This window comes from Pteropus medius, unplaced genomic scaffold (assembly GCF_902729225.1).
Source record: "Pteropus medius unplaced genomic scaffold, Ma_sr-lr_union100, whole genome shotgun sequence".
In the NCBI taxonomy this organism is placed as follows: Eukaryota; Metazoa; Chordata; class Mammalia; order Chiroptera; family Pteropodidae; genus Pteropus; species Pteropus medius.
In genome coordinates, this window is record NW_024341895.1 from 1,124,275 (window position 1) to 1,148,285 (window position 24,011).

Sequence of the window (24,011 nt, forward strand, 5' to 3'; positions counted from 1 at the left end):
CGGCTGCTGGTTTCTCACATTTGTGAGAACTGTTTTCTGGAGCTGGTCAAGGTTATGACGCTGATGTGTGTGTGTGTCAGAGTCCATTTTTCTAATACAGTTTCTATTTGGGTATGTACTGTGTAATTTTCCAAGGATTTTCTTTCTTTCTTTCTTTCTCTTTTTTTTTTGGTTGCTAAGGAAAAGTGCATTAAATTTTATCTTCGCATCCTGTGAAAGTCTTTGTGAACAGTGGGCAACCGGGAATGAGAATTGCCAAGGAAACAGGAAGGAAATTCTGGGGGATGTCTATTTGAGAACCAAGACGCATCTTTGATCTTCAGATTTCAAAGGGGAAATCGAGGTGAGGTGGGAGCCTGGGTTGGGAATCCACCCCGAGGCCGACCTCGCGGTTCCTCCTGGCGGCCACACAGGGACACGGGACACAGGCTCAGTGACGCCTCGGAGGCTTGTTGTCTTTGCCGTAGGCCAGTTCCGAGCAGCAGAAGTTCGTGAGCCAAACATGAGGTGGTTTTCTGGGGGTACAAGGGCAGGAGCGGAGCGGGGGCAGGTCTTCACCGTAAATCCCTTTCACATCCAAGGTCACGCTCCTCGCTCGTAACCGGGTGGACCTTGATTTAGTGGAAATCGTAGCTTTACTTCTGTGCGTGAAGACTTCTTTCTCTGCAACCTCTCTGCGCCCCGTCCAGCTTTCGTGCCCGTGTTTGCATGGAGAAACTCAGCTACAGCTCCTGCTTTAGGTCACACTCGTTTTAGTCTGAGCCCAGAGTCGCTCGGGGCCCAGCCTGGTCAGCGTTCCACAGTCACAGGCCTCAGGGAGGAACGCGCCCAATGGCCCTCCAATTATGGTTTGCTTAGGAGTCTATTAAATCTTGATTTCTGAGAGGAAAAATTGGGCATCTTGTGTTTTCCCTTTCAGTCTCTAGTGTTCTGCTCCTGTGGGTCAGCTCTTCTAGAAGCTTCCAAGTGGTTTCGAAGGCCATTCAGGCTTCATCGGGTAGTGTGGTTATTTTATGAAGTAGTTTAGAAAGAGCACTTCGCGTGTTTTGTTTGTAGCCTTGGACAATTCTTTCAGGCTGTTTCCTTTTGGGTATGGGGTTGACGGGAGCATGGTGAGATTGTGGATTTGGATCCAAATGGCCACACAGAAGTGTCTGGCTGGGACCTTTCTGTGCTGGACTGTGGGCTCCTGGAGGGCAGGGACAGCCCTGGTCACGTGTGCCTCCCGTGCCTGGCCTGCAGCTGCCGGTACAGAGCAGGTGTCTGTGTTTGTGGAACTGAATGGAGCACAGCGATGGGCTCGATTTCCAGGATCAGCCATCAGTCCAGGATCCCCTGAGATACCAACTGTCAATCGCCTCCCCTCCCCCGCCCCCGCCCCATCCCCCAAGCTGGCAGATTGGAGGAGGAGCACGCAGAAGTCGGGATGAATAGTTTCCCCAAGAATGCCCCAAGGGGAAGGAAACGAAAGTTTCTTGGGGCACACTTTAAATTCGGTCATTTAACCCACCCCCTCCCCCATCGGATGGATGTACGAGGTTGTTATTGCTGTTTTGTGGAGTCCAAAGCTGAGGGATGAGGTGTGTGAACTTGATGCTGGTGCTGATGACACCTTTGAAAATCCTTTCTTGGGCTCTGCAAGGGGCTGGATGCTGTGCTGAGCATGTTTCGGGCATCATCCCATCTGATTCTCAGGACAGCCCGAGGTACCATTACTGTTCCTGTGCACACATGGGGAAACCGAGGCACAGAAGGCAGAGTCATGTGACCAGGAGGTGGATGCTTCCACTTGAAACCCAGGTCTGCCCGACTCCATAATTCTTTGAGCTCCACACTCGGGTGACTTGAAGTCACGGACACCAGGTCTGATGGGAGGCCTCGAGAGAACAGATTTGCACGATGCAGAATTTCTCCAAGCCTATCATACTGTCCCCATCTCAGCCCTGGTGGCTGAGGGACTGGGATGCATGGCCCATTGTCCCTACGTCTCCCAGCTTGATTGCATGGCAGAGATGGAGAGGGGAGCTGAGGGACCAAGGCAGGCAGAGGGTTCGGCCAGAAGATGGCATTTGGCTTTCTGGCTGTTCAATGCAAGAAAGAAACACTTTAGCTTTTACAGAATAACTTCTGAGGAAATTAACAGCCCAGGCGTGTGACAGCCCCTGGTGAATTTGCTTGGAGTATTAGTGGGATTTGGACTAAATGTTCTTGATTTGTAACTAAATGTTCCGTGCCAGTGTCCTGCTTTCTGTCTCCCCAGTGAGAGAAAAGCACAGACAGGCAGTGGGGCTGTCTGTGCTTTTCACCAGCTTCTGTCTAGAGCTTAGCATGGTGTCGGACACTCTGTAGGAGCTCAGAGCTATGGACTGAGGGCAGTAGAAGGGAGATGGTGATGGGATGTATTTTGCTGCCTGGTAAACTTTTAAATTAAGAAATGAAGATTTCGTAGTCAGGGAGCCTGTCTGAAAAGATCGAAGGGGTTCCTAGGGCATCTCCGTGGTGCAGAAAACAGTCCACCTGGAATGAATACTGGCCGGAGGGTGTGGACATTGTTGATCCTGGTGGGGAAGCACCTCTTCCCTGGTCCTGGTCTGCGTGTGTATAAAAGAGGCTTTTCAGCGAAAAGCTTTCTCCCCATCAGCTGACTTAGACTGGATGTTGAAATGCTCCCCATCTTTTAAGGTGATACCGGCATCCAGTCTGATGAGGAAGCATCTGCATGGTTTTCCTTTCCTTCGCGCATGTGCCCGTGCGTGTGCAGGGGCTGGCCAGCCTCAGTCGAGGTGGGGCCAGGAAGCTCCAGGTGCACCAGCTGTTTGCTCAGGGGGATGGAGGGCTGCAAAGTGGGTCGGAAGAGCCACCGAAGTCTGAGGATCCAGTGGCCAAGGGGCAAATATATTCTTTTCTCTAGTTGAAGTCAACATGGGCAGGAAACGGGTTTTCCTCCAAGTCAGAGAACTCCATCTTTTCCTGATAGAATAGCAGCGTCTAGGTGTACACACGGGAACGTCCCACGAGTAGCCACGGGGCTGCTGGCATGGAGATGGCCCATGGAGTTGGTCTCTTCTAGATGGAAAACAAAGCAGCCAGACTGGCTTTAGGAACCAACTCAATAAGGAAATAAGCCGAAAGTTGTCTCCCTTTGGTCACAGTGGAATTTGAAAGAGGTGTGTTTTTATTCTGACGTGTGATTCTGTTTCATGGTGTCTCTGCAGAAATTTGGTATTTTTTGTCTTGTTCTTTAGGAGTTGAGGAAATTTTCTCCATTCCCTGTCTCTGCCTAAACTCTGCTAGCCTGTGGGTGCGGCAGCTCCTGGGAAACCGGCTATGTCGATCTGTACACATTCAAGACCACCGTGAACTTGTTACTGAAAAGCCATCGGTCATACGAGTGGACCTTTTCATAGTTGAGATGGTCCCCAGGGAAACCTTCCTTGCAATTCCGACCTTCCACGGTGACATTTCAAACTCGAACATCCCCCATTCCACCTCCTTGTTCCCATGAAGGCTGTGTCTCTCTTCCTCTCCCCTTCTTCCCCGCACCCCCCAACCAGGAAATAATTATACCTATTTCCGGAAATGACACAGAAAATTGAAACCTGTGGGTAAACATGAACAGAGAAAAATATGCAAATAATTCAAGGCAAAAGGCATTATTAGGGAGAAAAGAGGGCAGTTTTGCATTGTGTGAAGGGACAGTCCTTCATGGGGAGAAAGCTTATCGGTGAACTTTAGAGAGCAAATCGTAGGAAATACAAGGAGAATTGAGAAATCTGGGTGGGGGGAGACTCAAACACAGCCTTGATCAAGTAGATAAACCTCAATTAGGCAACAGGAGTTTGAATAATATGGTTAATAAGATCATGGTAACAGATATGGACGGAACTTTGTACTCTGCAAACAATACACATTTTAAAGTGCTGTTGGAATATTTAGAAAAACGAATCACCTGTTAAATCTCTTCCCTCCCCCCCCCAAATAAAAAGAAAACTCCACCCAACCCAATACATTCCAAAAAGCAGACACTGCCCTGGCCCTAATCTCTGGCTGCAAGTAAATGTAACTGGAAAGTAATTTTTAAAAGCTTAACCAAACAAGCATGCAAGACAAACTCCTATCGTAGGATAATTAAAAATGAAACATAACTCTTAATGAGGAGGATCTCAAAACTGCAAGTGTAGACTCTTTACAAGGCAGTGGACGTGTGGATGCAGAGACAAACGCAGAGCCTTAAATGATTATATAGAGAAATCACAGAAATGAGACAATGAATGATGAAATAAATCTACACAGGAAGAAGGAAATAACAAATTAGCAGGGACTGACCAACTAGAAAACAACAAATTTAAGAGCTGTACCTTTTTGATCTGCAGTGCCCAATAAGGTAGACACTAGCCACAGGAAAAATTTAAGAGCTGTACCTTTTTGATCTGCAGTGCCCAATAAGGTAGACACTAGCCACAGGAAAATCAATTCAGTGTCTCAGTCACATTACCCATATTTCCAGCACATGGTGGGTACATGTGGCTAAGTGACTACCAAACTGGACAGCACAGATATAGCGTTTTTCTGTTAATGCAGAAAGTTTATTTGACAGTGCTGTTTTAGCAGGAGGAATAACTAAGAAAAACGGAGATGTAATTTAAAATCCATAAAAAAATGATAAAGACAGCTCTGGAAATAAGTCATTTGGAAATATTATTAAAATAACTTCATTTATTGGTTTAAGTGCTTATTTTATTAAGATGGTTTCCTTTTGCAAGAAACTAAGGCTCTGAATTTGCTCCCAAGAACAGCTATGCCTGCATCTCATAAATTGCACTCTCATGCCATCATTCATTTCTAAAAAAATATAGGCCGTAAAATTTAAATTTGCTCAAGAAGCAGAAAACTTGAGTAGGCTGAAACTCAACAACTTTTAACAAGTTATTGCTGTAGTTAATTGCCTAAAATTTGTATATATTACTAAATACACAAATGAGGGAAAACTTTAAAAATGTCCACAACCAGCAAACAGGGACCCATGTACCTTAGCAAGAGTGGTTTGCAGGAGCGGGCTGAGGTGGTTTGAGGCATGACTTAGCAGTCACAACCAGAATCAATCGTGCGCAGAAGCCCTGATGCCCTAGGCGCCACACCTCATACCCAGATCCTCCAGGTTTGAGCTCCTGGCTTCTCTATCTATGGTTCCACCTGTCCAAGGTAGATACTTGTGAGTTGTCCAGGTGATAAGTCTTGATGACTGCACCTCCCTCCCTGATGGCTTCAGAAGCCAGCCTCTTCTTCCTTGTTCCTGTGCCCTTGCCTTCCTCAGCCCTCCACTAGAGAGCCAGAAAATTGGCCCGAAATGTGGCTCTGGTGGTATCTTTTCTGGTTCGTTCCTGCCACAGTGCAAAGTCCAGGTCCCTCTGCTTCCCTGACCTTCCTGTCTGGCCTGGTCTCCCATATCTCTTCAACTGTACTTTGCCCTTCATCAACTCTGGACTGTTTAGACTTCCCTGAAGGCAGTCCTGGTGATTCACGTATTTGCACGGACTGTCCCCTCCTGCCAGTCACCTTTATCCCCATCTTTATTTATGTTTTCCTATGAGCTTTATTGTGTACCTCGTATGTGCCTGGCTTTCGGATGCAGTAATAGGACAGACAAGGCCCTCTCCTTCATGGGACTTACCTGTCTCTTTTGTGCCTCCTGGGAGAGCAGAGCAGTGTCTCCATCCATTTCTGTATCCCACTGCCTAGAAGAGGCCATATCCAGGTGGGCTTGGGTAGGGAACCAGGTGTATTAAACTCAGTCTAACTCCATGATGCCACATCCGGTCCCAGTCTCCCTGGGAGACTTGGGTTGAGGTTTGAGCTTTGGCCCTGCTGCTTGCTAGCTGAGCTGGCATTATTAGCAAAGCAGCCCTTCTGTACCTCAGTTTCCCCATCAGTAATGGAGATGGCTGTTTGAATAATAGGATTAATAAGATCTTATTAATTGATATGGGTTGCATGTTGTGTGCTGCAAACAGAATCCACATTTTAAAGTGTATTCATAGAGGATGGGAGGATTAGGCTGCCTTGGTTTACTGGAATTATAAATACAAGTACAGCACACCGGTTTGAAGCCTTCAAATGCACGGGAACAATGGCCGGAGGGCAGCTCCCCCAAAATAGCCTGTAAGTTTTTTTAAGAATATAATTAATTCATGAGTATTGATTGCCCTTGGTGTTCTGGGCGACTGGTGGCTGGAGACATTGGGGGTAGGGTGCTCTTACCCCAGAGTGCGGACCCTCCCTCTCCCCTAATTTGAGAGATCTTGCTTTGTGACCCTGGTGAGCCGCTGCCCCTCTCTGGGCCCCTGCCGAGTGAGGCCTGGGGCCAGGGCGCCCCTCGGCTCTCCTGGGCGCTGCCAGGCGGTGACCCGATCTCCTCCCGGGCACACGCCCAGCTCTGCGCGCGTGGCCCAAGCCACCGGTGGCTGCTTAGGCGAAGCCTGCACTGGGTTTTTCCTTTTCTTTAATTGTTTCCAAAGTTCCATCCTTTGCAAGCCCGCCCGGCAGGCTCCACACCCCCCAGAGGCCCTCCGGAGAGCCCAGCGCGGACTGCCCAACGGCGGTCACAGCCCCCGCGCCTGTTGGGCGAGGGGAGCCCCGCGCGCCCGGGGCGGGGCCAGCGCCTCGGCAGAACGCCCGCCCATTGGCTGAGCTTGAGGGCGGCGCTGTGGCCGTCGCCACCGCCCGGCCCGGATTCCATGGAGCGGAGTGTGCGGTGGCCTCGGCTTTGTGCGGCGCCGTCTCTGCTCGAGGGGCGGGGCCTCGGCCGCCCGTGAACGCACACACAGTTGCCCGGAACTGACCAATCCCGAGGCTGCCTTAGCGGGAGGCCCCGTGGGGCTCCGCCCCCTCTCTGGCCTTCGCGTCCGTATTTCTTCATAGGGCTCTGCAACTCGATTCCAAAAGCATCTGGAAAGCGAGTCTCTTCCCGCGTGGGGGCGGTGCTGTCAGGGAAGGAAACGGGGGCGCTTCGGCCTTCAGGGACCCGCGCTCCTGCGGTCGCCGCCTCTCGGGGCTCGCAGACTTGAAAGGGCGTCTGTTGACAAGTTCACCCCCTCCGCCCCCCACTTCTTTAAATCATTTTTCTAGATTCCAATGGGAGGAGTTTCTCTGCAACGTGCCGCCCGCGCCCGGGGGCTCCGGGGACTCGAACCTCAGCTGTCAGGGTCCCTGTCAGGGTCCGGGGCTGCGGTGGGAGAGAAAATATGTGAATGGAAACAAAGTAAATCACTTTGAGGAGTTTATAAAATTCACACTTTCAAGGGAGAGCCCTGGGGCACTGCGGTGAATGTGTCTGCAGGCCCATGACGCAAGTGTTCCGTTTGGAAATTTCTGGAAAGCAGTAATTTTTGGAATAATAAATCTTGAGTTTTTTTTTTTTTTAAACTACAGGCTTTGGAAAGAAATGTAACAAAATGTTACTAACATGTCGTGCTATGGAAACATTTAATAGTGGGTTTTGTTTTTGGTTTGGTTTTGTTTTTAGCACGTAGCTTAAGAAAAATCAAACTGATTTGAACTTTAAAAAGCAAAGAAAAAAAGGGGGCCGTAGTTTTGTATGCATGTCATTTATAACGCGGCGCCAGGTTTGTCTCTCCCGCTATTCCAGCCTTTAGCCTCACAGTGGATAAATTGGTAACTTTTAATTTTGATGTAGTTTTCAAGTTTAGGGAAAAATTGCAAGAGTTACACCTAGATACATCAAATGGTTACATGCTGCCCTATCCGTTTTATTGTCTCTTATGTATTTGTGCACACTCCTTATGTGCCTACATATTTTTCTGAACCATTCGAGAGTCGATTGTAGGCATTGCCCCGACCCTTAATTCTTCAGTGGATATTTTCTAAGAACAAGAAAATTCTTGTAACGACTGTGCAATGATCAAAATCAGAAAATTAAAACTGATGCAATATTTTAATCCACTGTCTTGTCTATAAATCTCATTCGTGTGCGAATGTTGTCCGTCATTAAGTATTTTTTCCTGGTCCAGTTTCCAGTCTAGGCTCACACTTGGTATTTAGTTCCCTTGACCGTTGAGTTTGTTATAAGGCAAAAATCATCTTAAGAGAACCTGTGTAAAAGATCTTGTTGGTGCTTTTCTGTTTGCTGGAATATTTGGGAGGTAGAATTATATAACTGATTAATAACATTAATTGTCTAGCAGTCTTAGAAAATCTGTTTCCAAATATATGTGAGTTTTAAAAGGGTAATACACATACATCATAAACAATGAAAATCCAGTTTGCTCCCCACAGGCAGTCGTTGGGCACGTTTCTTGTGGCCCTTGCAGAGAGAGGTAGATCTCATTTGTCTTGTCTCTACCCACCTACCCCCATTTTGAGATGTAATTTACACACAGCAGCATTCACCCTTTTTGGTGTAAAGTTCTGTGAGTTTTGACTGACACATACAGTCATGTAACCACCACTACTGTCAAGATGTGGTGGGTCCATCATCCCCCCAAATTTCCCTGTGCCCCTTTGCAGTCAGAGCCTCCCTAGTTCCAGCCCCTGGCGACCCCTGATGGGTCTGTCCACTTCTCCTACAGTTTTGCCTTTTTCCAAGATGGTATATAAAGGGAATCAAGCAGTGTGTAGCTTTTGAGACCGGCTTCTTACCCTCAGTATATGCATTTGAAATTCATCCACGTTGTCATGTGAGTGGAAGCACTTCATTTTTTTCTGTTGCTCAGTAGTGTTCATTCTGTGCATGTGCACTGTTTGTCTCCAGTGATGAGACACCGGGATTATTTCCAGCTTGAGGTGATTATGAAGGTAGCCACTGTAAACATTCCCATACCGGTCTTCGTGTGAAATTTTTTTTTTCTTTTCATGTCACCTGGGTGAACCCCTCGGTTGTGTAGTCGGGATAGGAAGTATACGCTTAACCTTACACGAAACTATCAAACTAGTTTCCAAACTAGCTGTCCCATTTCGTATTCCCAGTACTTGTGTTTCTTCCCTTTTCCGCCAATGAATGTCCTCCAGACGCTGCCCTGCGCTCGCTTTCCCGCTTAATGCTGTCTTGGATGTGCCTCCAGCACCAGGATGTGCAGAGTCGCCTCCTTTTTTGTGGCTGCCTCCTATTCCCCCTCGATCCACAGTAGTTTGTTTACACAGTCTGCTGCTATGGACCTTTAGATTGTTTCCAGTCTTTTGCTGTTGTAAACCCAACTGGTTAATGGTGGAGAATATCTTCATCCAGGTGTCTGTGTGCCCAGATCCTTTATTTTTTACGGGCTAATTCCTAGAAGTGGAAAGATTGGGTCAAATCGCACTTGCCCCCTTTGCTTTGAAGCACCTCTCTCGAATGAGTTGGCATTTTTGTAGACCTCTCCCGGGCTGGCTGGCGTAGCTGGGTGGGGATATGCACCTACTTTGGAGGCCCAGTCAGAGGATTCTGACCTTCTTCCCCTCCACCAATTTATGGAGAGGTCAGTTTTTGGTCTTCTCAGCAAGGTATAGTGAAAATGCCACTGGAGGTGACAGTTTGAGGAAGGTCGTGGCAGCTTCTGCCAGTGGAAGACAAGGCTTTTAGAAACTTTAGAGAGAGTTGGGAAGAAATTGGGGCCAGCAGCCCAAGGGAGCTTGGGAGTGGCGGATGGATAGCCAGGGAAGGAACTTGTGTATTTGGAGGGACAGGGCTGGTGCTGGCCATCCCCCGGAGGCTTGGGCAGGTCTTCCCTATACACAGAGCATGCACCGGTGCTTGGAAGGTTGACGGCTCCCGATTGCTTGGCGTTTTCTTGAAAAGGCTGTCATCCTTCCTGGCAGAAACAGCACGGGGGTGGCCCTCTGTGACTGGGCTGCTGGGACTCATTTGATGTCTACAACAGGGAGCAAGACCAGGGGCACGGGGAAAGTCAGCCCCCTCCGACATTGGCAGTTTTTTCATCTTGCACAGCACGTGGTTTTCATAATTCAGCCTGGGGTGGGGGTGGGGGTGAGGGGCAGCCATCCTGAGCACATGTCTATTACGATAAAGTACTTGGAAACAGTGAGAGAGACACCCAGAGTCAGCTTATCGTTATCAAAGTTTAATTTTCTTCAAAAGTTAAAAACAGAACTCTTAGGGGAAAAAATAGGAAAGAACACCTGTCAACAACATTTTTAACCCTTTAGTGAGGGGGCCAGCAGGATGGTAAAGCCGAAGCATTTACAATGACTGAAATGAGATTGCGGAGTTAGGTACGGGGCAGCTTGATGTGTACGGGACAATATGACTGCCATTTGGGGGAGCCTATCTCTTTATTTGGATAAAAATGGTTTACAGTGTGTCTGTCTGTAAATTGACATCCGGCTTCCCCGAGTCTAGGCCCTAATAGAAACAGTAAATTAACCACAGGTACGTCTCGCCCGGTAAGGGGGATGGCAACTGCTTTTGTAAATAGTTTTATTGGACACAGTGGGTCCGGGGCTGCATTCACGCTACAGCCACAGACTGGAGTAGTTGCAACAGAGACCGTGTGTCCCCAATATTTGCTTTGTGACCCTCTACTGAAAAAGTTTGCCAGCTCCTGTGCTGGAGAATGAAATAGTTCTCAGGTGGGCCTTTTAGACAGGGCTCTGGCATAAGATGTAAAAGTCCTGTGTTCAGCCTCGGGCCTGTTTGCTGGCATTGCGTCTTTTTTTCTCAGCATCGTCTAGGCCGGAAGGCTTATGTGTTTAGGAAGTTTTTGTTAGGTCTCTGCTGACGCCTCTTCTGAGCTTAATGACTGACCCTGAGACCAGGCCCCAGCCCAGGAAATGGGCCCCTTCCTACTCTCATGGTGACCTCCCAGCGGGTGGGGTCTGTCATTGTTGTCTGCCTTGTGCGTATTGCTTCCTGCCATTGAGTTTCAGCCCTTGCGGTCCCATTAAGAATAATGATGGTGATGATAACACCCACAGCAGCTAACTGATCTCACGCCTACAGTGTGCCTATCAGAGAAGCCAGCGCTTAGGCACTGTTGTTACCACCCGCGCTTTACAAGTAAGGAAGCCAAGGCTGCTGTTTGTTCTTCATGAAACCTTCGCGGTGTTTCCCGTGGGGCAGCAGGCACACGTGTCGCTGAGGCCCAGCGCCTGCCGTCCCTCCCTCTGGGCTGCGTGGACCGTGGGGGTAGCCGTGTCTTTCTCTAGACTCGGGAAATCAGATTCAGAGCCAAAAGATTGAGGTTCCACTTTGGGCCCCGATGTGTCTCAGCCTAGCCAGTCTTCCCGCCTCCGTGAAATGGACATACTCTTACTTGACCCCTTCCTGCTGGGATCTTTGTTGGCATTAAGCAGCTAATGGGTGGTATGCGAACCCTAAAAAAGCTACACGGACATTGGTGGGTTAACCCCCATCCTGCTCTTGTTACAGCTCCCTAATTCTTTCTGGATCGTTGGAGGAAATAAGAGTATGTATGCACTGATGCACAGAGGCTCCAGATTTTACATGTGGTTTTCAGGGTGTTTGTGGAGCTCCTGCAACTGGGAATTCTTGCAGGAATTCTCGAGCCATCAGCTAAAAATTGAGGGACTTGGAACTGCTCCATCATCCCTCCTTTTGCCTCCTTTCTAATTGGACGTGTATCTGCTGAGCTCCTCCTGGGTACAAGGAGTGCACGGCCCTGCCCCCTAAGCTCCCCTCTAGCCAGTCAACAGACACCCAAGGTGATTTTTGAGAGCGATAAGTGCTATAAGAAAAACATAACAAGATAATGTGCTAGAACATGGCTTGAGAAGGAGGGACTGACTTGCAGTAGGGAGCTCAGGGAAGGTCTTTCTAAGGTACTGAGACCTGAAGGACCAGAAGGAGCCAGTCGTGAGAGGATAAGGGATAGGGTGTGAGCCAGCCAGAATAGCACATGCAAAGGTCCTGAGGTAGGACCGAGCCTGAGTATGTGGGGGGCAGAAAACAGGCCAGGTGGCTGCTGCCTGAGGCTGGGAGGTCTCGGAGAGGCCGGCAGGCACTGGTCCACATATGAGACCTATTGACATTGACAAGGAGTTTATTTTTATTCTCTAAGATGCTGCTGTTCAATGCAAGAGCCACCTGTGGTTATAAAAATGAAAATTAAAATACAATTAAAAGTTTGGTTCTTCAGTAGAAATTGCATCCCTATATACTCTTGGCAGGAATGTAAAGTGATACAGCCGCTGTGGAAAACAGTATGGTGATTCTCAAACAATTAAAAATTGAATTACCATGTGAATTAACAATTTTGCTTCTGGGTATATATGTAGAAGAATTGGAAGCAGAGTCTTGAAGAGATGTTTGCACACCCATGGTCATAGCAGCATTGTTCACAACGGCCAGAAGGCGGAAGTGACCCAGTTGCCATGGTCAGATGAATGGATCTATGGAGTAGTATTCAGCCTTAAGCAGAAGGAAATTCTGAAGTTCTGACGTATGTCATAACATAGACGAACCTGGAGGACATTATGCCAAGTGAAATAAGCCAGACACAAAAAGACACATGCCACGTGATTCCACTCACAGGAGGTCCCCGAGGAGTCAGATTCATAGAGACAGAAAGTCGATGGCAGTGCGGGGGACGGAGCGGGTGTGAGTGTTTCATGAGGACGGCGTCAGTTTGGGAAGGCGAAAAGGTTCTGGAGACACATGGTGGGGATGGTTGCACAACACCGTGAATGTACTTAATGCCGCAGAACTGTACACTTAAAAACGGCACAGTTTACGCTCTGTGTGTTTTGCCACAGCTGAAACAAATGTGGTTCCTAGCTGAGCTCACCACCGGCCACAGCCACAGGGGACAAGTGGCCACTGCAATGGATGGCATGCGGAGTGCCAACATTTCCGTCATCGCAGAAAGTTCCACGAGATGGTGCTGCTCATGTGTGAATGTGGCTTCAGGGGACACTTCTGGTCCCTGGGCCCAGTCCTTGGGGCCCACTCGGGTGTGATGTTCGTGATGTTTGCTGTGGTGAGTGGAAGGCCCGAGGGTTTGGAGTGAGTGACACTCTCCAGTTCCCAAATCGCCATTCAAGCCGTGCAGGGAGTGAGTGAGGACAGGTTCCACTGTGGCCGAAGTCTGTCCGGCCCTGGAGATGCCGTCTGTCCACAACCACCTGGGACGGTCATCGAGGGCCAGGGCAAATGGCGAGGGACCGAAATCAAGGGGTAATTAGTAAGCGACGGGTAGTGAGACATCAGGAGAAGGGGGAGGAAGTGGGCAGAGTCTAGCCTTCGGTCGCATGGAACAAGAAACTCCCTCCAGCCATGAAATCTATGCCCAGTATGGCCCCCAGCCCCAGATCTGTCATTATCTCCTTAGGCTCGCTGCAGGAATGCACCTCCCCTTACCTCCTGCTCAATGCCTGTTGCTATCCAATTACACATTGTGTGTTTAAATAGCTAAAACACCTTCTCCCTTAGACCCCGTACTCCTGAGGGCAGGGTCTGCGGCCACCTTGTTCCCACAGAGGCTGCAATATCTGGATCAGTGCATGCAAACGTCTGTGGAAGCAATAAATGACCTTTGGGTGATTTGTTTAACCATCTTGTGCCTCGATTTCCCCATTTGTAAAATGGAGGAATGGAGACAATCATATATCCTTTTATACCAGGATTGCAGCTGTGTGCTGGAGCTGGCTGGCTAGAGCTGGTTGTTTACTTTTCAGGAAATTTGCGAATCGGGTGTTAAGCAAGCTTCAAATTTAAATAATAAAATTTAAATCACATAACTTTATAATTAAATTATGTTAAAAACGAAGGTAATAAATACTCAAAGCTCCCCACTGATCTCCGTTTCCTTTGTCCGTTTTGCTTTCTGAGGTTTCGGTTCCTCTTGGTCCGCAGACAGTGTATGGAAAATGCCAGAATTAAACAGTTTGTATGTTTTAAATCGTGCGCCATTCTGGGTGGCGCAGGGAAGTCTCGTGCCGTCCGGCTCCGTCTGCCCGAGCCGAGAAGCGTCCCTCCGTCCGGCGCCCCGCTGCCTGCGGGCCACGCGTGCGTCTGGGTGGTGACGCGGACTCGCCTGGTGTCGCGTGCGTGTGTCAGCCGCCCCCTCCTTTTACTTCTCAGGGCCGCCTCCGTGTGACTTTTATTACGGTATAGCGTTGTCATTGTTCTCTTGCTGTTATTATGGGTGTTAATCTCTTGCTCTTGCCTCATATATAAATGAAACTTGATCGTGGGTACACACATGTACAGGAAGAAACATGGCGTGTGCAGGGTTCGCTGCTGTTCGTGGTTTCAGGCGTCCCTGGGGGTCTTGGAGCGCATCCCTCACAGATATGGGGGGTGGGGGTGTGACTGTGTTTATGCTTTGGGAACTCTTGGCTAGTCTCGCATCTCCATGGTGGAAATGCCATTTAATGCTGTGCACCCACGTGTCTCTTACCCGCCCAGGGGTCAGGAATCTCAGGTTGGTGGCATTTGCACTGTAGAAATGGGAAGATGCTACAAGCTGGAGCCTCTCTGTCCCCTCTTTGAAGTGGTCGTTAAACATTTATGAGCACACCATGGTTTTGGGGACTTCAATGAGTTAATGCTTTTGTTAATGGCTTTGTGCCCAGCGCGTAGCACGCACTGTAGACGCGTGGCTGTTATTGTTATTATTTTGTTTGGCTTGCACTCCCTAACCCAGCATTGCTGTCTGTGCAGACAGGAACTGGGCAAAGCCGTTGACCAGCTGTTTTCTTTCTCTCTGCAGTCTGCCCGACCATCTGTAAATCGCACGGCTGCACCGCCGAAGGCCTCTGCTGCCACAGCGAGTGCCTGGGCAACTGCTCCGAGCCCGGTGACCCCACCAAGTGCACGGCCTGCCGCAACTTCTACCTGGACGGCCGGTGTGTGGAGACCTGCCCGCCCCCATACTACCACTTCCAAGACTGGCGTTGTGTGAACTTCAGCTTCTGCCTGCACCTGCACAACAAATGCAAGAACTCTCGGAGGCAGGGCTGTCACCAGTATGTCATTCACAATAATAAGTGCATCCCTGAATGTCCCTCCGGATACACGATGAATTCCAGCAAGTGAGTCCTGGGCATGGGTTCCGCAGGTTGGGGGCTGTGAAGGGGAGAAGGGACACCGGGCTGGCGATGGAGGTACCACCTGTTAGAACCGTATGCAAAACCAGAGGTCAGTGCCGATGAGTGAGAGAGCTGTGTTGACCGGCGATAAGCTAGTTCGCTTGGATGCCATTTGAAGCCTCCTGTTTTGGTCTTGGTCTTTGGAGCAGGAGTCGACAAACTTTCTCAGTGAAGGGGATGTATTTTTGGCTCTTGTACATGATTTTTAAAGCTTTCTGTGCTCAGCCTTGGGAATAGGAGACATATAGACATAAGCCCTTGGCTGCCTGTAGAATCCTTCACATTTACAGGACGGTCCCCACTGACGTGGCTGCCTGGTTCCAGCCAAGATGGAGCTCTGGTTTCTTTTTTAATGTTTTCTCTGATCTGGAGCCGGACAGTGTGCTGAGGAGGAAGAGACTTGGTGCTCGATTATTCCCAGAGCTTTGTTGTATTTTGAAACGCAGTGCCATGAAACCATTTCCTACCATTTGGGTGAGAAATAGCAGGGTTTTCTCTCTTTGGCGAGAGTCAGATGTCCCACACGCATCACGGACTTTTTGTTCATGTTGTTAGCTTCTTAGATGAGCTATTTTGGTATCTTGGGGCAGTAACCAAGTTTAAAAAATTTGTTTCCTGGGTTTTGTGTTTGGAAAAAAAAAAACCTCCACAGAACAACACAAAAACAAATCAGAAACAGACACATGCCGAGGGGCCTTGGGCCAACCTGCTTATATAAAAAATGTTCCTCTTCAGACTTGAGAATTAGCCAAGCAAGAGTGTTCTGGTGGGAAATTTTATTCCCCGGGTGGGGAGGATAGGAAGAAAAACAATCTTTATTTCAGTTCTTAGGAGCCTCGCTTTGAGTGTTTGTGAAACCTGCAAGTACAATATGTTTCGTTTTATTCATTTTTGATAAAAGCTGTCATGTGGCTTTGTTGACCAAAAATAGGTGATATAAATCACTTTGGCGTGCCAGACAGAGCTGTTTTTCTTTTTGGGGGCCGGTTTATCAGTAAGGTTGGGAAAATGACTATATTCCTTTTGATTCATTTCTGGATTTGTTTGTTTGTTTGAAACGAAATGTGGCTATTAACGTCTGGTAAGATGTTTGTTTAACATTGGCTTTAAGTAAAAGGTAGTACCCCCTCAGCATGACTAAGACCTGAGAAGCATGGCAGCTGCCTCTGATGCCTTCTGATGGTGCGGTGTCCCCAGAACCAAAGCTGCAGGGAACAGCCGCATCCCGCGATGCCTATGGCCCTTACTGAATGAAAGAGGGCGAAGTGAGAGATGCTAATTACGACCCATCATGGCACTGTGGTACTTTGTGGGTTTTTAAAAAAATTACTGTTTTTCTTTCTGAAGCCTTCGTTTTATTTTGTGAAAGACATTAGTACCGTCGCATTTTCTCACGCGGTCTGCTAGCAAACAAGACCAGATGTGCTTGCTTCCATTCTTGCGGCTTCGCCGGGAAGTAGTTCTTGATGTGTTTGGAGCGCACATGGATTCATTATAAGGTCTCCCTGTCCCTGGTCACCCCGAGATACCTGGCGGGAGCAGTGGGTGCTCTTTCCTGAGATGAGGAGGACTCGGTATTTGGGGTGAATGTTCAGCGTGGATGGGTGCAGGGCATCCCTTTTCCCCCTAGAATGCTCTGCCTCTTGCTCTTTGCGTGGCCAGCTTCTTCTTGTCATGCAGGTCACAGCTTACAAGTCACTTCCTCTGAGAACCCTTCCCTGTCTGAATTAGCCATCCAGCTACTTTTTGGCCCATCACTCAGTTTTAACTCTTTTCGTGGCATTTCCCACTAGCTGACATTTTAATCATAATCCTACTAAGACTCCTCAACAAGACCATATGCTTGACAAATGTATCAGTTAGCTCATGCTGCATAACAAACCACCCCAGTACTTAGTGATTTAACTCTCATTTACGGTTTCTAATGATTTTGTGGGTCTGGCGTGGGCCGGGTCGGCCCTGATCGGCTGGTAGAGGATAGCCTGTCACGGCTCAGGAGGGTGGGTGGCTGAGGCCTTTGCACGTGGTTTCTCATCCCAGCAGCCAGGGAGAGCATGCTCTAATGTGCAAGTACTTTTCAAGCCTCTGCTTACGTCACATTTGCTAATGTCCCATCAGCCAAAGCGATTCATACGGCCAAGCCCAGATTCGCTACATGAGGAAACAGACCCCGCTTCTCCGTGGGAAGGCTGAGGAGAACGTGTGACCATTTGTAATCTCCCACACGGAGAGTCGATTGTTTTGTTCACTCATGTGTGCCTGTGGCTTAGAGCAGGCATTGGCGAAGGTCCAGATAGTAAATATTTTTGGCTCTGAAGGCCATATGGTCTCTGCTGCAGCTCCTCTACTCTGTCCTTATGGAGAACAGCCTTGGATAATCCATAAACCAATGGGTGTGGCTGTATATAACGTTATTTACAAAAAACAGGTGGCCGGCTGGATTTGGCACATGGGCTGCACTTTGCGGACCCCGAGCTTTGAGTGTCACCTGTCACATGATATGTGCTCCGCGAATGTTTGTAGAACCAAAGAAACGACCCAAACATGGGGTCAGACTCTGCTTCCGCCCCAGCTGTCCCGGTACCACCTGGGCGTGCTGCACTATGGTTTGACACTAACTGCCTGGATATAAATTTGGGGGTTCTCATGAACCCCTTGGGTTCAGTGATTCGCCAGAACTCACAGAACTAAAGTAAAGCTGTACTGTTTATTCTGTCAGTACCAAGCCGACTGATGGTAGGGCCTTAGGAATGCCTGCCTCGCTCCCCCGGCACACGTCACCCCCAGCGAGCCCCACAGACACACCCCACAGGGGCTCCTGTTTATGGCTCAAGGTTCTTATTATGATCACAGGATGCACTTCAGCAAGAAACCATCAGGGAACTTTGAAGAAGGAGATTTATTACTCACAGGTCCTGAAGGGTGCATGGTACACCTGAGGGCCCCCCAGCAAGGCCATAGAGTGGCAGAGAGAAAGAGGGCGGGGGACGACCCTGGGGCTCTGCCTATGAAATAGGGTCTGGGGTAGGGCATCTGTGGTTTCCTGGATTCTTTCTTTCTTGGCTAACTTGAAGCTTAAGAGCAGGAATTAGGGTGCTGGAAGGGAGAAATGGGGTCACCCAAGTGGTCAGTTGTCTAGATGCCCCAGAGCTTTATGCGAGAGGGTCCTTCATGGGTGGGAGCAGCCTGATTCCTCATCTGATTCTTCATTTTGCTTGTAGCTGTGTATGTGCTGGCGTTGTGTTTATTCTAGACGGATGTCTTTTGAAATGGATGCCTGGGCAATCAAAGTGCTCACTGTCAGGCACTTACGCTGCGGACACTTAAAGCATGGCTTTGTGTTTCGGTGCCCTGGTGCCGTAGGGCAGGGTCTGGGAGCGTTCGGACACAGAGCCGGAGTCGGGGGCGTCACCCTCCCAGCACATCAAGTGTTCACCGGCCAGAAAAGCCCACTGAGATGGAGTCCAGAGCTTTGCTTGGGCTTCGTTTCCTGTTGTGACCGATTGACCCCGGGACGAGCTCTGTCTCCAGCCCCGCTCCTCTCTCTGGAGGTCAAGCGGATAAAATGCCCAGCCCTCTAACCACATATTTGGTCTTTCTGGTGACCAGCCCTCATCCTGAAGCGACATAGGGACCAGCACAGGTCACCTCATTAGCATAATGAAGATGCTCCTATCACTTGGGAAATTCTAAGAGCTTTTGAAGCTCTGAGCCAGGATCTCGGACAGAGACCAACTATGTTCTTTATTTTACCACCATCACAAAGATCGTTGTGAAGAATTGCACACACAGAGGTGTGGAAATAACAGTAGCAACAATACTGAGAATGAAAAGTGATCCTCGCAGCAGTGACTAATGGTCTTTGTTTTCTATGTGCCAAGTGTGTTAGGCGTTTGCATATCATTTAGTCCTCATCTCCACCTGCAAGAGTGGGTGCTGTCCTCTCACAGGGGAGGAGACTGAGACTCAAGCGTGTAACAGTTGGGAATGTCAAAGTCGCTTGCAGCAGAATCCCAACCCAAACTGGCTGAAGCAAGACGAAAGGAGTTTACTGATGCCTATCACCAAAAAGTTCAGGGGATAGCTTCCGATCACCTGTATCCAGGAGCTCAAGTGATGCACATGAGCTGTTTGTTTCCATCTTTGGCTTTATTTCTCCCTCCCTTGGTTTAGTTCTCAGGCAGCCTCTCCCCGACTCCCTGCCCCATGCCAACAATATAGTAATGCCCTCTTAGAAACAGGCTGCAGGCGAGCGGAGCCGAAGTCTGCCCCGGGCACCCTCCATCAGCTGTGAGGTCCTGTCGTAGCCCTGGGCACATCAGACCCCACACAGAACAAGCCTCCTATCTCCGTGGAGTAACAGCCTGAATTCTGCCACCTTGGGGTGCCAGCATCAGTTCAGCCACTTTGGCATAGCAGCAAAGCGAGTCCCACATAAGGCCCACCAGCTCGGCATCATTCTGTCACCATGGTAACTCTAGGGGTCCCATCCATTCGCGTGATAGTGTGAGTCCCGTCTCCACAGGGTGCAGCGTGAATCCTACATATCTGGAGTAGAGCAGGAGCCCGTCACGTCGGGGAAAAGCCTTAGTCTCCTGACTTTAGAGGAATGCTGTAGGACTCACCTCCGCGGACAAAGGGCATAAGCCTGTCATCCTAGGCGGTGGGTCTTACCTGGGGCGATTTGCCCTTCTCCCTCCAGGGGCAAGGCTTTAGCTGTCATGCCTTCAGTGGGGGTGCTACTGGGATCAAGTGAGTGGAGCCCAGGGATGCTGCTCAGCACCCTTAGCGTACAGTACGGCCTCCCACAACGGAGAGCTCTCTGGCCCCAAGTGTCAGCAGTGCTGTGGGTAACGGCGGGAAGTCCCATCGCTTGAGACCCTGTGCGATGTGCCGTCTGCCTGGTGTATGGGGGTCCTGTGTGCCCTGACCCCTCTCTCTCCGCTCTTTCCTCAGCCTGATGTGTACTCCGTGTCTAGGCCCTTGTCCCAAGGTCTGTCACCTCCTGGAAGGAGAGAAGACCATCGACTCGGTGACATCCGCCCAGGAGCTCCGAGGCTGCACCGTCATCAATGGGAGCCTTATCATCAACATTCGAGGGGGCAGTGAGTGTGTGGGGGGAATGGCCTGCTGAGGTCCACCTTCCCTGTGAGCAGAGAGGGAAAATGGTCAGATTCTGCTTCATGCTACTTAGGGGATTTTAAGACCATCCTGAGTGGTTCTCTGATCAGCAGAGTCTACTAAACATTTGCTTCCAAACCTGAAATCCACATTTCCTGCACTTGAGATTCTGATTTTCCATGTTGGGAGCTGGGGCATCTGGAATTTGTGTTTTTAACAATCAGGCAACACACCCTGTTGCAGGTTTGGGGACCGTGTCTTCAGAAATACTGTCACAGGCAAAAAGGCATTTCTTTGTTTGTTTATTCAGCAAACATTTGTGGAGTACTCACAGTGAACAAGGCAAAGTCCGTGCACGATGGGTCTTGCAAATAAGCAAGTCAGTGTCTAATGTAAACCCAGGCGGATGTCTTCGATGAAGGGAAGCAGACTAGGGGAGGGGAGGGAGCGGTCGCGGGTTGGCAGCTTTTCCTTATAAAGAGGCCGTGTAATAAATATATTCAGCCTTGTGGGCGAGAGGGTGTGTCATCATTACTCACTTCTGCCAAATGGGCGTTGCTCTGTGCCAATAAAACTTTATTTATGAAGCGTGCAGACTGGGTTTGCGAGCCTCTGAAACAGAGAATAAGGAGGTTGCTCTTTTAGAAGAGTTTCCAGTGAGAGGAGCCATGCTTTGGGTTAGCAATGGAGCAAACCAAGCAGATGGAGGGGACAGTGATAGTCTGGGCCAAGGAGGTGGCCAGGCAAAGTCCTGAGGCAGGAGTGCGTCTGGTCTGTTGAAGGGACACTGGGAAGACCCACGTGCCTGGAGGAGGGGGAGCAAGGAATGAGAGGAGACAGAGAGCAGTGGTCACTTGTTTAGGGACTTGTCCACCCTGTAGTAAGGGCTTTGGACTGTATTTTAATTAAGTATGGCTCATTTTGAGCAGATTCATCTTAGTCATTTGTAATTTAACTCCTCACTGTGGGAAATTATGGGAAGATTAAAATATTTCTGTAAAAACTCACTTGATATTCTCTCCCTTTCTTAGACAATCTGGCAGCTGAGCTAGAGGCCAACCTCGGCCTCATTGAAGAAATTTCAGGGTATCTGAAAATCCGCCGTTCCTACGCCCTCGTGTCTCTTGCCTTCTTCCGGAAGCTACGTCTGATTCGGGGGGATACCTTGGAAGTCGGGTATGTGGGTCTCGCTTCTTCTGTGTCTGTGGCCGGAATGCCAACTAAGAAGTTCGCGAGTTAGAAAAAGTTAGGGGTTTTCGCCAGGACATGGAAACAACCTAAGTGTGGTAAAGAAAATGTGGTATATATACACAACGGAATATTATTCAGGAATATTATTCATAAAAAGGAAGGAAATCCTGCCACTTGCAACAACATGACAACATGGATGGACCTTGAGGGCATTATGCTCAGTGAAATAAGTCAGATAGAGAAAGATGTATGCTATATGACCTCACTTATATGTAGAATCTAAAAAAAAAACAACCCAAGCTCACAGATACAGGGAACAAGTTGGTGGTTGTCAGAGGCAGGGGGTAGAGGCAGGCAGATTGGATGAAGTGTATCAAAAGGCACAAGCTTCCAGTTGTAAAATAAATAAGTCCTGGGGATGTACAGTATGGTGACTTTAATTAATAATACTATACTGTATATTCGGAAGTTGCTAAGAATCTTAAAAGTTCTCATGACAAGAAAAAAAATTTTAACTATGTAAGGTGATGGGTATTAACGAAGTGTGATAATCGTTTTGCAATATATACCTATATCAAAGTATTATGTTGTACAACTAAAACTAATAATGTTCTATGTCAATTATATCTCAATAAAACTGGGGGAGGGAATAGAAAAACTTAGGGGTTTTTTTTTTTTAATTGAGGTATAATGGACATATAATGTATTAGTTTCATGTGTACAATATCGTGCATGATTTCATATTTGTATCCATTGTGAAATGATCACTAGAATGAATCTAGTTAACATCTGCCACCACACAGTTACAGAAAAATTTTTTTCTTGTGACGAGAACTTTTAAGATCTACTCTCTTAGCAGCCGTCAAATATTAAATATAGTGTTAACCATAGTCAGCATGCTGTGACTTAGGGGTTTTTAAAGCCAAAAAACATTTATCAGGAGAAAGCGCTTAGAGCAGAATTGAGAGGAAGGGATGTGTGTTGGAATATGTTTGAAGATCCAGCTCAGGCAGGTGACACCCATTTTACAGTCACTCTTAGACGTCGCAGGGGGTATACCCTAACTAACTTTGTGCCCTCCAGAGGCACTGTTGGGAATGAAATAAGTGTCTGTCTGGCGCTCTGGGCTTCCGTGTGAGCTGGCCTAAGCAGGAGCCTCCAATCGATGCATCTGGTACCTTCTCACTTCCTGGCCCCCTTGGTGCTTCCTGTTCCTATTCCTTGCTGAAATCTCACCTCAAGCCCATAGTGTTCTACCTCCTCAAGATATTCTGCTGGCCTCCCTTGATTTCCTCCCCCATTCTCCTCCCAGGCTCCCCTGCCCTCTACCTGCCTCCGAGAGTTGGTGTCATGGGCTCCCAGCCCCAGCCATCTCTCTAGTGATGGCCAGTGCTGAGACCCCCAGCCCCCAAGCTTGTCTCTAGCTGGGTGACCCCCAGGAGCCTCAAATGCAACATGTACAAAATGGAACTCCCCTTCTTGCCCTGCTTCATCCTTATTTCTCAGATCTGTACTCCTAGAGGTTACACTGACCCTGTTTCAGATATTGAAACAACAGAAATCCAGACCAGCTATGTTTCATGCAGATAAGATAGACTCACAGACAAGTCTGAGGAGGGCTGTCCAACAATGCCATCAAGGATAAGACCCCAGTTTTTTCCATCTTTGTGTTCCTCACACGGTCACGAGATGGCTGCCTCACCCTCAACCTTACGTCTGTAGAACCAACAGGAACGGGAAAAGGGACAAAGGTGTATGCCAGCTGAGACTGTCTCTTTAAGAAAGTCTTGCCTGGAACTTCCCACACTCTCGCCCCCAACATCGATTTCTGTTTATATCTCCTTGGCTGGAACTGGGCCATGTGACAGCAAGAGAGTCTGGGAGAGCGAATATTTACCTTTTGCAGTCTGTACAATAGAGGAAGGCAAGGGGAAGGGGGGCGGTTTGCAAATGGCTTCTGAGAAGCCATCCACAGAATTGCTTAGACTACCATCTTGAATCACTCACCAGCTCACGTTGATTTTTCCGCCCTAAAACTACCTTTTTGTTGAAGTTTAAACCTTTCATTTGGATTATTCCGGTGAGCATCCTAGACCTAAACCAGTGCTGTCCAACAGAAATGTAATGCAAGTCGCATATGTTCTTAAATGTTCTAGTAGCCACATTTAGAAAACTTTAAAAGAAACAGGTGAAACGAGTTTTAATGATGCACTTTGTTGCTTTCAGTTTTATCTCTTGCAGTTAAGACAAACAAACAAAAACTCAGACACAGACAACAGTATGGTGGTTACCAGAGGGGAAGCGGGGTGGAGGGAGGTAGAAAAGGGTAAAGGGGGTCGAATACAAGGTGACGGAAGGAGACTTGATTTTGGGTGGTGGACACAGAATGCAGTATACAGAGGATGATGTATTATAGAATTGTGCATTTGAAACCTTTGTAATTTAACAACAACAAAAAATAGAAACCTTCGTAATTTTATTAATCAGCATCACCTCATAAATTTAATAAAATTAAAAAAAGTTGAAACAAAAAATAATACATTTTACTTAACTTATGACATCTAAAATGTCATTTCAAATTAGAACCAGTATACAGCCAATTATGAAGAAGATCTTTTACTCCCGTATTCTGCAGGCTA

The 24,011-nt window shown here is 48.3% G+C and overlaps 1 protein-coding gene across 4 annotated transcripts in view; it reads left to right on the forward strand.

Annotated features, from left to right (window-relative positions):
- The window catches only part of INSR (insulin receptor), a 115,432-nt gene that overhangs the window by 54,083 nt on the left and 37,338 nt on the right, over positions 1-24,011 (forward strand). For all 4 annotated transcript variants that reach the window (XM_039858272.1, XM_039858281.1, XM_039858298.1 and 1 more), the window contains exons 3-5: positions 14,682-15,003; positions 20,017-20,165; positions 21,213-21,357. In XM_039858272.1, coding sequence (XP_039714206.1) covers positions 14,682-15,003; positions 20,017-20,165; positions 21,213-21,357 — 616 coding nt within the window. The remainder of the gene's footprint in view (positions 1-14,681; positions 15,004-20,016; positions 20,166-21,212; positions 21,358-24,011) is intronic.